Source organism: Eurosta solidaginis, chromosome 3 (genome assembly GCF_040869045.1).
Source record: "Eurosta solidaginis isolate ZX-2024a chromosome 3, ASM4086904v1, whole genome shotgun sequence".
In the NCBI taxonomy this organism is placed as follows: Eukaryota; Metazoa; Arthropoda; class Insecta; order Diptera; family Tephritidae; genus Eurosta; species Eurosta solidaginis.
In genome coordinates, this window is record NC_090321.1 from 112897389 (window position 1) to 112913837 (window position 16449).

Consider the following 16449-nt stretch of genomic DNA (forward strand, 5'->3'; position numbering starts at 1 on the left):
TCCACGGTTTAACATGCCTGTTACAGTTCATAAAATCTTAGTGAATAGTACTGATAATATAAAATCAGCAATTTTATCTATTGACTGACTTCAGAAGTCTTAAACTTACTGTCCCCCGATAATGTTGAGGAGTCAATAAATACCCCAGTTGTTTCAAGCTTTCATAGTAGTGTTGCTGATGCTCATGACTATTCCACAAGTGACTCATCGAATGAAAGTGATGATAGCGAATAATAACATAATTATAAAAGATAACCTACCCTATAACTTTTTGTTGGATCAGGTTTTATTTAATTTAAATCTATTGTCTTTTCTACGTTGTATGATACTTTACTTTTAAGTTTTTGTAATAAGTAGGTTTCACATAATTTATTAAATTATTTACATTGTTATTATTATTATTGTAATTCACTTTTACATTCCTGACTGGTACTATAAAATAATTTTGTAAAAATTGTAGTGCCAGGATAAATACTCAAATAAATACAAAATATGTATGTACATATGTACAGTCACTCACATAAATAAGTAGACACCCCTTTTTGGACAATTCTTACAATTTTCGCTTTCGCAAATTTATTTTAACTTATTTCCCATAAGAAAATTTGTCACGATCTATAAAAAAACTAAATTATATTTAAAAATGTTTGAAAAATTCGACGAATTTTCATAAAAAATTTTAATTTTTTTCCGAATTTTTAGAATTTTTTAGAGTATTGAGATTTGTAGTCCATTCAATTTAAGTACAATAAAGTAATATTCTTAAGTCCTTTAAATTTTTTTGGATCTATGTCACTTATTCACATGAGTTACTGTATATGAAATAAGCAAATGTATGCATATGAAGTAAAATTTTGGAAAAAAAATAAAAAAAAGAACATATGGCTGAAAAAAATTACGTAGTTGTAATAAATGACTGCACATGAAACGGAAAATCTCATAAAATAATTTTGTCCAGGTAGCTTGTTCTACACGAAACACTCTGCGTCTGTGTGAAAACAGTATAAGTCACAAATTAGCCTACCTGTCAGCTGGCTTATTCTCGACTTTCAACAGTATTTCTGTAGTACAAATTTTGAGTCGAAGTAAATGGCAGCATTTATACTTATTTCATTATGATTTATTTTCTTTTTTGGCCGTCAGTATAAACTGTTATTTTATATTTTTGAGCTAAAGGCCGGATTAAATAAAACACTTTTAATTTTTTTAATTTAATTTGTTTTATTTTAATTATTTGTCAATATTTCGACTTCACTCTGAAGATATCATCAGGACTGACTGCAAAAAACAATACGTAATTTTAATTATAAAATAAAAACATTCATTTATGCATCAACACCACTTACATCTTCAAATGCGCTTTCAAGACTAACATTTAACATAATAATTATAAAAAGAAACAGCGATTAAAAATCCAAACAAACAGAGTAAACAAATGAAAAACCGTAATTGTAAACAAAAACTATAAAACAACCAATTATTAGACGGCGAATAGTACATCGATACATACATATATATTTGGCATTACAGTGTTGTTGTGAAACGAAGACGAAAACTTTTTATGTTTGTGCGGGTCTGTGAAAATGTATCACAACTTTTGTTGTATTTTATAGGGTTGCTGTAGACGTGAGAACAATTCGCGATGTCCGTTTTGAAATTCTTCCTCTTATTATTAGGGGTGTCCACTATATGAAGCATTTCTAATGTGAAGCGTTTGTTATAATTTTTCTCTTCTTCTAAAATGGTTACATTGTCAAAATCTGGATAATGTCATGTTTCTTGGCAGTGGGATGGTAAAGACGTTTTGTTGTCTGAAAAATTGTTCCTTAATTTTATATTAGATCTATGTGCGGATATCCTTGTCTTTAATTTTGTTTTTGTAGTCCCATATATACTTTCTCGCATACGTGGGACCCGTCGCCATTGAAAGGAATCTGTAAACTGCCTTTGATTTTTCATGTGTTGAAATATTATCTTTAAGATTGCTAAAAATTTTCCGTAGGGTGTTGTCATATGTGAAAGCTAACCGCACGTTCTCTTTGTCGTATATGTTTGAATATTTTATTCTCTCCGATAATTTCGGGACATACGTTGCAGACTTGTAAATTTTGGCATCTCTAGTCTCTTTATTACCAACATCACTGGGTCGGGAATAATAATCACGAATTATTTTCGATGTTAACTTTATGGGAAAGTTGTTATTTTCTAGAATCTTTTTGATAATTTTTATGTTTTTCTCGTGATAAATATTGTCGCTGATGCAAATATAGCAACCCCGATATTATAAGCAACTGACAACCGTAACTGACAATATTCCAAATTCACTGGGTGGCGTGTAATAAAAACGTAGCCAAAAATACTACTATGTATAAAACAGCTGATAGGGTTTTTGTATGTCAAATGAGTTTAGTAGCTAAGTTGGTGAAACCGAAAAAAAGCTTAGCCTCAAATCTGGGCTAACTTAAGTTGCAACTAAAGGTGAAATCGGCCCTTATCTCATCGTTCCAAAATTTTCCTTCTTATACTCAAGCAAGATGTTTTAAAACTACAGTTCCTAATTGCCTCTGACCTATAAAGCTTTTTTCCTTCATTATTTTCTTTCTTTTACTTTAATACATCGATTTGGTATATAAACAGATAAAATATTCAATGTATCATTTGTACAAATTTTTAGTTGAAATAAGTATACATTAGGTTGGGTCGATTTGTATGGACGAAAGTTAACCTATATCGCGTCATCGATTTTTCGATAGGAGTTGGGCTCAGGAAAAAAAAGTTCCACTATGCATACCCAAAAAAATAATTTTTGAGCCTGCGAAAAAAAGTCGATTTTTCGACCAAAATTCTTCTAAAACTCCATAAAAGAAAAATTTTTTTTTTCAAAAAACTGCATTTAGGAATTGTGCATTTACCAATTGACACGAAAAAAAATACATAATAAATGATTTGGAGCCTTGAAAATGAAAAAAATGCATAAAAATCGACCCAGTCTAGTATACATACTAAATTTTTTTACAAAGGATCAAAAGAAGATGTATTACTAAAAGACTTGAGTCATACTTTGTGCAAAACAAATTTAATAAATTGAAACTAAAACATTTTTGTTTTAGTTCATATGTATGTGTGTACAGTGTCTTAATCAAAGATATTAGAGGGACTCATTTAACCTTATAAATGCCTTATATAGCGTGTAAACTTATAAATTTATGTAGTGCGTAAACGAACTGTTAAAATATGTATGAAAAATCAATTACGCAATTCGTACAAATTTACGGCACATTTCTTGGTGGACACGCGGTAAACTCAAAAGAATGCAACCTTCCAAACATAACAACCGTCATTTTCATAAGAACTCTCCAACATCATCAAGTCATTTGCAAGAATATCTTAGTAAAGACGTTTTAGTTTTGATTTTTCACTTAATTTTGCCATTTTTTAATTTGTATAACAATCAAAAATTTTTTCCCAATACATAATACAACGTGTGTAAATAGATATAATTTTACACCTTATAAATTTATATGCTTTAATGAGTCCCCCTATTTAAAATCCAAAAATAACTAATATTTTCCGATTTAGTTATGGTACAATAAGATATTTAAATCTTTTATAGTACAAGGTTAAAAATTTAAAGTGGACCCATGAAAACTGTAAGATTACACAAAACGAATGCTATTTTCTGTGTGAATAAAAAATACAAAACATAAAAGAGTAAGGAAATAAATTTCAAAAGTAAATTCTATCATATAAATACTACCCAGATCGTCGAAAATAAAAAAAGGCTGCCCACTTTGCCAACTGCGATAATCAGCGTAGAAAATACGAAAATGCCAGGCATGACTGGCGAAAGCAAAACATTTTCGTTGGTCTGGTGGAAAAGAAGAAAAAGACAAAAAAAAAAAAAAAAAAAAGATATGTAGTGAAAGACGAAATCGGTACTCGGTTGTTTATACAGTATATGTATGTATGTATGTACTCGTATAATACATGTAACATTTATTTTTCCATATAATAGTAAATCTACTATAAGAATACTTTTTCAATTTCAGGAATTAATTAAATATTCACAGTCTGTGTCAGAAAGTACTAAAGACTTACAAAAGGCTTTGGAATTAATGCTTAGCGTTCCTAACAGAGCACTGCATAATAAGTTTTTATCTAGCATAGAGGGATATAAAGGTAACATTCACAAAATTGGACGATTACTAAAACACGACTGGTGGACTATTAAAGATTCAAATCAAAAGTTACACGAGCGATATTTATTTCTATTTAAATCGAGAATTTTAGTAACTAAAGTAAAGAAAATCAGTGAAGAGAACTCAGTTTTTATTTTACAAAACGTTTTAAAACTACCCGATTGTAATATTGATAATAACGTAGCTGAAAATCATTTGTACATAACAGAAATAAAAGGAAAATTTGACCCGTTCTTACCAGTTACATTAAAGCCACACAAAAAGGAAATTCGTGAAAAATGGGTTCAAGAAATCATTTCTAGCAGAGATGATGATTCGACGTTGCAAGAGCATTTGACCGATGACATACGAGTAGATACAACTCAAGTAATTAATGAAAGTGAATTACTCCTTCATTTACCCCAAAAAGCTGAAGCACATAACCCCTTTTCTGGAATAAAGGCCTCTGATGTGGCACAAGATTATTATTTGAGTGAAGAAGAGAAAGCAAGATATATTGAAGAACAAAAACTTATATTCAGAGTTAAAAGTGAAAATTATGCAGAACGAAAGATAATGGAAGAACATGTTCATACAGTTTTTCAATCTGACAATGTTTTAACTGAAAGTAGTGAATTGTTATCAGAACCGATGAATGAAGAAATTTCATCATTTAAGTCTGAATTACAAGATAATACAAATATTTCAACCGATAAAAAAGTTGAACGTAGTACTAAGAGCGCTCATCGAAATTTTCGGACAGAGTTAGACACGATTGAACAATTAGAAAACATAATACCTGATAATTTTGCAATATTTCGTTCAGAGCCAACTCAAACCAAAATAAACTCCAACGAAAAAAAGGAATCTGTTGGTAAGGACAACGACATAAAGATTAATATTTCTACAAATCGTTTATTTAAACCATTACCTTTATCACAAGAAAATGAACCACCCATAAAAGTAGAGGCAAATAAACCAATTACTTTGAATGATATTCCTTTTTATAATGAATCCTCAAAATTAACTTATAATGAGAAGAAAACTTCCGATCACTGTAACGCTTTAAATCAAAATAAAAATATTACTAACATTAGGGATAGTGCCTCCTTTCAGCAATGGTCTAATACTTTAACAAACCTCATTAAGACGCCATATCAGGAAGGTGGATCTTCTGATCCTCCTCCGCCTTTGCCGCCGAATATTCACCGCATGCCTGGCTTCTTTCAACCGCTTCCGCGCATTTCTTATGAAACTACTATAGAAATACTAATGGTTAAAACGCGGCCACCATCACCTCCTCCTTTACCTCATAGAGTAAAAAAGTTTGTGCTTCATAACGAAAGCTTAGAGCAAAAATCTGATAACTTTCTTAAAGGCATATATGATTCACAAAGCTTTGACACTTCTGTTCACACCGCTAAGCAAAAATTACGTTATATTAAAAGTGCTGTCATAAAATCAACTGACTCTACTAAATACGCCGAAGATACAGTTAAAAAAGCTAAAGCTCGTGATTTTTTACATATATTTACTCCCCCATTAAAAAATAAAAGACCAATCTACGAAATCGTGGAAGTTCCATTAACTGAAAATCGATCCCAAGATCATATTGAAAATATTAACGAGCACCACAAGGATTTAGGCACAGATATGGATGACTATATACCTGGATATACTTCTAATTATTCGCAAAAACGCTCTGAACGTAAGTTATAGTATTTTTTGTTGAAGAAAAGTAAATATGCATTATGAGGAATAAATACTCAAGTTTATGTGTCAATATATGTATATATGTATGTATTATTGTATTTAACCCAATTTATTCGTGTTTCTATAAAAAATTCCTTCGCACCACATTCTCTTGTGTATACTAATTTGTGAAATTGTCCGAACGCTCCTTGATAGTAGATATTACGCTACCAAAAGTACTTAATTGCGCCAAATATTAAATTTCTTTTCGATGAAATATCTAATATTTTCCAATATAAATCTTAAGCTCGAAAAATTAGTAATAGACCGATATGGAACGACGCAGTTATTATCACGATAATAATGATAATGGTATTATTGTTGGCGCGGCATACCCCGGAGAGATTTAAGCAGGTTTTCTCTTCCTATTCGTGGTTTGCTGCTTCTACATTTTTATTACAAATTGGGTCCACATGGTGTATGATGGCTACTGAGTTTTGTACAAAAGTAAGTATGAAAAACTTCCCAAAGTATTTGGAGTGGATTTTATTGCTGAGACCGGAACACGCCAGTTATCTCTGTTTCGCTATAACTGACACGGAAGTAGCAGATAAGCTAAAGGGAGAAACGCTAAAACTCCGGCTTTATCGGAGGTTCCAGGATGAGGTAACGCTAAAACTACGACTTTCTCAGAGGGAGATAACACTTAAACTCCGACCTTTCCCGAGAAAAAATAAGTGATGTGGCAAAGCAGTCACTGACTGTGGCACAAATCACCACGGTACCAAAAGTTAAACTATGCATAACATGCGTGATGTAGTCGGAGGATACGCAGCGACTTCTGCAGAAACAGAATCCGCATATATCGACACAGGACTGGAAGGTACTTACTGTATCTCGGCCTACGGAGGAAGGTCAGTTCTACATCTTCCAAATAAACAAGCAGGCGGAGGATATAGTGTACACGAATTTTGGCAAAATGTGCTGGGGTACAGGCAAAATTTACATGCGAGAAAAGGGACGCGGACGTCACCACGAAGGTGTTTGAATCTGCCTAATGGTGCTGCGAGTCGCACTGACGTACACCCAGCACAGCATTAACTGTACAGAAGTACAGAGGATAAAAATTGTAATTTGCAAGAAGTGGGAGAGACAGAAGAGGGCCTCGAAAGGCTCAAACCAAAAGGGCAAGAATAGGACGAAGCTGTCACGACGAAGGTGACAGCGGAGAGCAAACAGCCCAATGGTGCTGCTATTCTTACAGATAAACCTCCAACACAGTAAACTGCCGTCGAGCGAACTCCACCTAACGCGGATTTGGCATTTAATACGCACGAACGGAAAGAAGGGTGCGAGCTGCAGACATGGTAAGGAAACACGTGGGTTCATATATGCTGCCGATAGAGTGCAACAGGCTAGTATAGGACAAAGGGCGCAAAGAGAGGTTGGTAACAGGCGCGGTTGCAAATGTGCAACACAATGCGTGGGAGGAAGAGATACGAATGAGAGAGGCGAATCTCTATTTTGTTTTATCCTGCAAACCAATTTGCAGATAGCCAACAAGGTAAGTTTCCCTATATACATTGTTCCAACATACAGCAATGATCTTGTTATTATATTGAGCTCTGACTATGACTGGAAGGTTCTTACTAGACCATCCTTCTCCGACCATGCTTATGTCACCTTTAGCATCCCCCTAAATAGGGTAGAGAAGGGAGGAACGTTTAGAAACCCTAGGTCAAGGAACTGGACGAAATTCCAAAGAAATGTAGAAACAAAACTGGAACGACCCAAAGTGGTGCAGGAACTGGAGGAGTCCCATGATTTCCTAACAAGGACGCTTATGTCTGCGGATAACAAAGCTTACCCTCTAAAAAAAAGGGTGTCGGGACGAGAGCAAGGATCCATTTATGATATAGATGCGTGAAATTTGGAGGGCGAATAGAACATCATGGGAAAATTTCTGTGCGGACACAGAGTGCTCCAGCGAAACAGCAAGGTTGAAAAAAGTTCTAGCAAGAGGAAACATAGTGCAGGGACTAATAAAGAAATAAAACGGGGAATGGTCACGTAATAGTCAGGAGTCCCTTGAGGTGCTTTTCGATACACATTTCCCATCGGGAGATCATTCAGAAAAGCCAGCAGACAGCACTGACACTTCGATCACGGAGCGGGTAGTGCCGGGCTTGGTGAATGATACCAAGATGGAACACAAGACTGAATCATGTACCGCACTTTGGAGAACTGCTCGTATAGCTTTTCTACAAAAGGTGGGGAAAATCGGTCACATATCTCCCAAAGACTACAGGGCCATTAGCTTTACATCATTGCACTGCATAGGGTGGTAATAAACATAGAGAAAGCCCTGGAATATAAGGAGTATGCTGTAGGAGTCTTCTTAGACAATGCCGGGCATGGATAGTATTAATTACATTAAAGTACATCCATCCTTAACCAGATGGATCGGCTGCATGTTAAATTGCAGGGTGATTACCTTACAATGACCTATGACCAGGCATAAGTTGGGAGGGTTCCTACAGGAGAAACCTTGCATGGAATATCTAGGAATCATCCTAGAAAGTAAGCTGTCGTGGAAGCTCAACGTGGTGGAGAGGGTGAAGAAGGCCATGACGGCACTTTATGCATGTAAAAGAATGCTGGGGTGAGGTTTATCACCCTCTCTTTATCATTAGGTATTTACCTTATTCTATACTATGGAGTTCTTGTTTGGTGGAAAGCCACACAAAAAAGAACCTACAAGAGGTTTACGCCGGTTACTCAAAGTGATCTGCGTAAACCTCTGAATTGAATGGCTGGACTTCAGAGTATCACATTGCCCACAACTAATGAAAATGGAAACATACTGCTGACGTTTAACTCTAATACCCGTCCCCGCTACGATTTCTTTAAACCATTTGTGGCTACATGCTGGTCATGTACAAAGGCGACTTACGGTTGCTATCAATTACACAGGCCGACAAAATGAGACCGATTTTTTTGACCATAAACCAGACCATACTTTTCTAAAGGTTTTCGATGCGCTGAATTCAAATCTGGACCCAGAATTGCTCTATCACGTCAGGATTTTGAGATATCCTAAGCTAAATGTGCAAAAAACACCGTTTTTGCCTATTTTTGACGTTATATATAAACGACAGATTTCTGTTTTAAAAAGCACATATAGCATCTTAAAGAAGAAGTATTTCTCTTACGAATGGCGTTGAGTTTGCTCAAATATCTTTTTTTTTCGCTAAGATATGAATTCAGATTTGAATTTAGCACATCGAAAACCTTTAGGAAAGTATGGTCTGGTTTATGGTCAAATTTCTTGTCGGCCTGTGTTATCTACTAATAGTCATGACTCTCGTGGCACAGTTTTAACGATTAGTATCAATGCTGGCTTATTATTGATCGCACCAAAGGGCGCTTTCAGTTTTTTCGGCTGTTTTTAAGAGCTACAATTCCCGACGTGCGAACAGTAGCAATCCCGACCACCAGTCGCTACCACGCATGCTGGCCCTTATACCATATGACAGCACAGATGCCATAGGACTGCGGCTTCGAACTCATACCTTCGTCGACGTCGCTTTCCTCAAAGCTCTAGGTGTAGCTACGAAGACCGGGAGACTTGGGTGTTCAATGATGAAGTGTGAAAATCAAAATTAAGATATCAGACGCTATTTTACAGTTAAGCAAATAAAGTGATTTTTCAAGCCGTTCTCATACGTGTGGAAGATATGTATATGCAACTTAAGTATGAGCTGAGAATCATTTCAAAGGAGAATTTAAACCACTGGAGCCTACTAAAGGATTTGTCATCACTGATTTCGCTTATTCTTTCAGCCAATCGGCACCTTTTCGGGTAACTTGCTTTTTTAACAACTTGAGGACAATTTGAAAATATGTTCGACTTGGGACATTTTATTTGAATTCATTTTACTTTATTAATTTTTTGAAAAGATTATGCGAAGTGAGCATTTAAATTTATTACATAACTTTTCTTTAAGTGCTTAACTTGGTGAATTCGGTGATACGAAATCCGTGTTAAGCTGGCATTGAAATAACCTGTTTTTTCAAATAACTTTTAAACGGTTAGAAAGTGTTAAATTTCGCAATTGGATTTTTATAACTGGCAGTGATGCGCATCCCCTTATACCCCTCTCGACCATATCGGACCAATTTTCGAGATGAGCAATAAATGGCCTAGACAGTCTTAAAAGAGTAGAAAATATAGTAACGCGCCGAATGGCGTTTATCGGCGGCGTATATCTTTAGAACCTACCTCATAAAATTAGAGGGGGTATGCAGGTTACCAATGCTAACCATTACGGGAGCCCTGAAAACAACTCCGACGGCTGCGCTGTATGCCATTCTGCACATTCCACCTGTAGACCTGGTAGCAAAGAACATAACGTTAAAAACTGCAACGAGGCTCAGTGCCTTGGGGCAGTTTGAGCGCAGAGCATAAGGCCATAGTAGTATATAGTCATCAATTACAGGACGAACAGGCTACATGGTTTCTTATCTTCGCTTCGAGGGGGCTTTTAAAGCCACAATAGAGGTGGATGGTTGGCGCAAGGGAGCTCAAATGGCGGTCGATGAGACACATGTGTACACAGATTGTTCCAAAGTGGTGAAATGAGTAGGGTTTGCAGTATACTGTGTTGATCCGCAAATAAGCAGATCCTGCAAGCTGCCAGATCACTGTAGCGTTTTCCAAGCGGAGGTAGTAGCCGTAACCAAAGTAGTAGAAACACTGGAAGAGAATAGCCTAAACTGCAGCCGTGTTAACTTTTATATTGACAGTCAAGCAGCAATTAAGGCAATAATCTCGCATAGCACAGCATCTAAAAGTGTGTTAGAGTGTAAGCAGTCTCTGGAAAGGATTGGGACAGGGAGAAGCATACATCTATATTGGGTCCCAGGGTACATGGAAATAGATGGGAATGGAAAAGCAGATGAACTAGCTAAATAGGGCGCACCCCTTGAAGCTTGCTCCGTAGATGTCCCAATTAAATTGGGCGAGATTAAGAAAAGGCGAGAGGTGCGCAATATCGATCACGTGGGAAAGTCGTGGGTTCAAGCGCGGGGTTGTAAAATGTCGAAGATTATGTGTAGGTCTTACAACCTTATACTAATAAAGTTGCTTCTATCATTAAAAAGAGAGGACTGTAGACTCATGACTGGTATTTTACTGGACACTGCCTTCTGGCGTCACATGCCTTTTAATTAGGCTTGGTCAGTGATAGCGGTACGGGTTGGAGAAGGAAACGATGGAGCACGTTTTGTGCTCGTGCACTGCGTTTGCAAAGCTAAGACTCCAGCTATTAGGAGTGATACAGCTGTTAGATCTAGAAGCCAGCAAGTGGCTTAAGTCCTATAAAGCTTCTCGTATTTGCCAAGAGGACGGAGTTATTTTATAACATAGGTCCTGGTTTTTGATAGGGTTTTTCAGTTTGGTCGTTAAAATAAGCTTCTGGACTCAGATCATTGCTTTTAAAGCTATTAAACATTTCAAATCTTTTTAGATCATATTTTACAATTATTTTACGCTGAAAAATTACGAACTAGGTAAAGTGAATGAATTCTGTGAGAGAACTGGGGATTTATAATATCAATAATAAAACAAAAATATTTTAGCTTAAATAGCTGTATCGAAAAAAGCTAAACATAGTAGCTAAACGTTGAAGTAAATAGTTAAATCTAGCTACAAAATTTTTAAAATTTCAGCACGTAAAATCAGCCAAAAATGTTGTCAGAGATCGCTACTTTTTATTTGAGAGCCTACAATATATATGAAGCCACAAGGTGTGAAAACACTTCCAAATATTTAGAAGGAGGTATCAAAAGAAGCATTTGACCTCAGTACCAATTTTACCTACGCCTATAACAGTAACTTAATTAAATTAATTATATTAAATATTTATTGAAATATTATTAAATTTTTACTTTTGTTATTGTTGAAGACATGATCCAATTTTCGGACTAAGTCCGCCCCCTCCATCTGGCAACACCCGGCCAGTGCAGCCAAGCGCAGGCAGTGCAGCTCAGCTGTGGCTTGCCAACCACCAGCGCGCTCACTCACAAATCAGTTGTCATTAAACTACCGAATCGCCCACACGCATTAATCGTGCCCGCATCGCATTCGTTTTTTTTCTCCCGCCCGCCGTAGCGCAGTTTATTTAAAATTTTAAATTCATTTTTTATTTTATTATAAATTATAATAACTCAAGGTGAATTGTGAGTGATAAACGATAGCCACAAATATATATAGCATACCTAAAGTGTAGTGCAGTAGAATTATTTTATAAATGGTCCTTTGGTGCTAAAAAGGTAACCAGCGGCAAAAGAAGAAAAAAGCAAAAAGTGAGAAAAAAAAACACAAATATAATAAAAACAAGAAAAACAAAACCAATTTTTACATAAAAACGCGGTTCGGTACGGCCACAAAACTATAAAAGTGCTTAACAAAAAATTTTATTTGAGAAAAAAATTGAACAATAGTGCACATAATATTAACATGCATTAAGGTGTGTGAAAAAAAAAAAAAATTGAGAAATCAAAAAATTTAATAAAACATAAAGAAAAAATTTTACATACAAATACAACATAAAAGTTTACAAAATCTGAAATACGAGCAAAAAAGGGTAAATTTTAATTTTAATTTTAATTTTATTTAAAACAAAACCCAAAATTTGGAGAAAACAACGGAGAAAAACTAAAGAATAAAGTGCTGGAAAACTTTTGGTCAAAAAAAAAAAAAAAACCAACAAAAAAATTTTTAAGGAAAAGAAAAATATAATTATTTGGAAAAAAGAGTTTTTTTTGGAAAATAACGAAAAAAGAAAGTGGGAATTTTTTAAATAATTTTGCCCGCAAAACAAAAGAAAAAATACAAAAGTGCTTAGTGCAACAAAAATTTCATTAAAATATACAGAAGGAAAAAGGTTTTGGAAAAAGAAAAAATACATTTTGGAAAAAATTTTTTTTGTTAAAACTTAATTAAGAAAGAAAGACATATATTACAATTACACCATTACACAAAAGACACACAACATAAAGGAGGTACAACATTACAACACAGCATATCAACGAGGAGCACATTACAACCAACGTTAAAGGACAACACAAAACCAACAAGTCACACACAGCACATATAAAAATGTCTGAGTAAGTACTCTCGTTACCCAATATATTCCCATATATATTCCCTCCGTCTAACGTACGGACCCCAAATCTAAAATCCCAAAATTTATATACCCCTCCGATCTAAAGATCCGGACCCTGGGTATATAACCCAAATCAAAAAGCCTAAAAGGCAAAATATTTCATTGGCTTACTCACTGTTACCAACAGGTACAGTTCCATCAAAAAACCCATATAAATTTTTCAACAAGTAAATTTGCATTCCCGTACCAACGGAAAATCCACTGCCCGGTTCTATATACCCAATAAGTTCGTTGCGCTAAATATCTACATAATTATAAAAATATATACGTATATATGTAATATATGTATATACCCACTTAGCTCGGTAATATTACCCGAGCTACATATTTCTCCAGCGTGAAAAGCGCCGCTGCCCAGTTTACCCTTATATACATATATTACATAATATATATTTTATAAAAAACCCATAGCAACAAACTTTGCCAAATTTTTGTCATTTTTCCAAAAGTTTATTTTACCGGTGCACCCAATATTAATTTTGCATACAAACCTACAATTATATGCACCTATAATAACCACACGCACTTGTATATCTTTTTGCATAAGCCAAAAACCCACCCTCAACAAAGTAATTGCATGAGCATACGTAACAACATAATAGAAGGAATCAACAAAGAAGATCATCGGTTACATATTTTGCATACATTTACTTTGTCAATACAGATCAAGTTCATTGGCACGGCAAACAAAAGGTTGTTGGTACACCACAGTTTGTCGGCAAATATATTTCACCCACTTATATATATACATACATACATACGTACTATATACCCATATTACTTGTGCTCAGACGCACTGAGACAAGTACATATAACAAAAAGCCGGTACACATTAGGCCGGTCTCAAAAATTAAAAAATAAAGCACAAATATTATGATATTTATATTATTATATACTCACATTACTTGTACTCAGAAGCGCTGAGACAAGCCCGTATTGAACACCAAGCGTACATTAGGCTGGTTTCAAAAAATTTTTTTTGCACTTTTGACAAAATTTTTTTCGATTTTCACAGCTTAATAAAAGGTCCCATTTCTTAATAAACCAAACTAATTTATAATGCCTAAATCGTCGGACGAAATCCAAAAATTGACCCCTGCAGATAAATGCCTGCAGAAATTCATATATGCCGGTAAACAAGTAGAGGTTTACTGCTCAAGATGGTCACCCTCCCAAGCTACCGATTTATCAGAGTGTATGCTTAAGGTCAAGTTAGAAGACCTTGATAAAATATGGGCAAAGCTGCTAGAGTCCCATCGAGAAGTAAGTTTCTCAGATAATTACACAGATGTTAGCAGCTCGGTTGAGCAAAAATTCGCTAAATGCTTGGAAACTTACCAAACATGCAAATCAGGAATTTTAGAAGCCTTACAGCTTTTTAATACTGCTAGCACCAACCAACAACAAATACCCGCCCACCCAATAAACAATTCAGACGCAAACGGTTTTTATTTAAAAGTACCACCAACCGACACCGAAGTATTTCATGGTGGATACGAAGACTGGCCATCCTTTAGAGATATGTTCACGGCAGTCTATAAAAACCACCCTAAATTATCACCCGCTCAAAAATTATACCACCTACGCCTGAAAACAAAAGGACAAGCTGGGCTTATTGTAAAACAATACCCACTGAGCGATAATAATTTCGAGCTTGCCTGGGAAGCGCTCAGATCTAGGTACGAGAACAAAAGGATATTCGTCGACAACCAACTGAAGACGCTGTTCAACCTACCCACAATATTCGCAGAAAGCGGAGAACAAATACAGAAGATGCAGACAACAATCAACAACTGCATGTCAACCCTTAACACCCAAGGAATCCCGACAACGGACTGGGACCCAATCCTCGTTTACCTCTGCTCATCCAAGCTGCCAAGTGAAAGCCTTTCACTATGGGAACAATCCCTCAGCTCCCGAAAATAACTCCCACTTTGGGAGGATATGAATAAATTTTTGACCAGCAGATACGAGGTAGTAGAGAGAATAAGTACCTATCGACCAGGCAAGGCGAAACCCCAATTTTCGAGTTTTACGCCACGAACGGTGAATCAAAACTCGACCCAATCTAACAATAATAGAACCCATGCATATCACACGGAGTTCAATAAAACGGCTTCGTGTAGATTATGCAATCAATACCACGCAGTCAAATCTTGCGTTAGGTTTAGAAATTTATCGGCATCAGACCGAATCAAATTTGTGAGAGAAAATAGTTATTGCGAAAACTGTTTGTCTACGTCACACCCCAAGAACGAATGTAAAAGTAGTTTCACGTGCGTTTATTGCCAAAAGCGTCATCATTCGCTACTGCATTTGCAGCCCAAACCCCAACAATCACAACCAAACCCCAGAGCTCAAAATGCCCAAGCCGGCACCCCTAGGAGAACGGACGACGAGCGAGCCTCAACATCGAAAGCCGACGCAAGAGCCACCTCCTCCCTATAGTCTCAAGACAAAAACCCGGTTTCTTCACTCTTCTCGAGTAATCATGGAACCACCCTACTACCCACAGCAATAGTATCAGTATACTTTGCTGACGAATTTCATAAAATTCGTGCCCTAATAGACCAAGGTTCACAAAAAACCTTTGTATCATCCCGTATACAAAAGGTTCTTGGTCTACCCACAAAAGACTCTCTCCACCAGATATCTGGAATGGGTGGAACGGTTGTGAAAAATGCCAATAAAGTCTGCCAGATAACATTCTGTTCAGCAGACTTAACCCAAATGATAGACGCACAAGCAATAATTTTGCCAAAACTAACGAAGTTCTTGCCCACAGTCAGAGTTTCAAGCATCGATCTCGAAGAACTGTCCCATTTACCATTAGCCGATCCACAGTATTCGATACCATCAAAAATCGATGTGGTAATCGGCAGCGATATCACCCCGCAAATCCTCACCGAAGGGCTCCTACGAAATGTGAGTGGAACATTACTTGCCCAAAACACAATATTCGGATGGATATTAAGCGGCCCTGTAGCTGAAAAGGTATCAACCTTCAGCACTCATGTCACTGAATGCACCGATGACCCCATCAATCAACTTTTGAGAAAATTTTTGGAACAGGAAGAAGTTCACCAAACCCAACAACGATCAGCAGATGATGAATACTGTGAAACACTCTACCGGACAACCACAATTCGCGAGGAAGATGGACGCTACAGAGTCAAACTACCCTTCAAATTGGAATTTCCAGCCAATCTGGCACTCGGTCATTCACGACCCGCAGCACAACAGCAGTACATCAGCATCGAACGCACGCTCGAAAGAAAACCCGAATTAAGAGACAAATGTTTTGAAGTTCTTAATGAATATTTAACCATGGATCATATGGAACCCGCCTC

General features: G+C 36.2%; 1 protein-coding gene across 11 annotated transcripts in view; it reads left to right on the plus strand.

Moving 5' to 3' along the window:
- The window catches only part of Obsc (Obscurin), a 2548720-nt gene that overhangs the window by 672082 nt on the left and 1860189 nt on the right, over positions 1–16449 (plus strand). For 7 of the 11 annotated variants that reach the window (XM_067772951.1, XM_067772955.1, XM_067772952.1 and 4 more), the window contains one exon: positions 4050–5052. In XM_067772951.1, the coding sequence (XP_067629052.1) occupies positions 4050–5052 (1003 nt within the window). Of the gene's footprint in view, positions 1–4049; positions 5053–5291; positions 5887–16449 lie in introns of those variants that run through there. The other 4 variants (XM_067772960.1, XM_067772961.1, XM_067772962.1 and 1 more) reach the window with 3 other exon arrangements.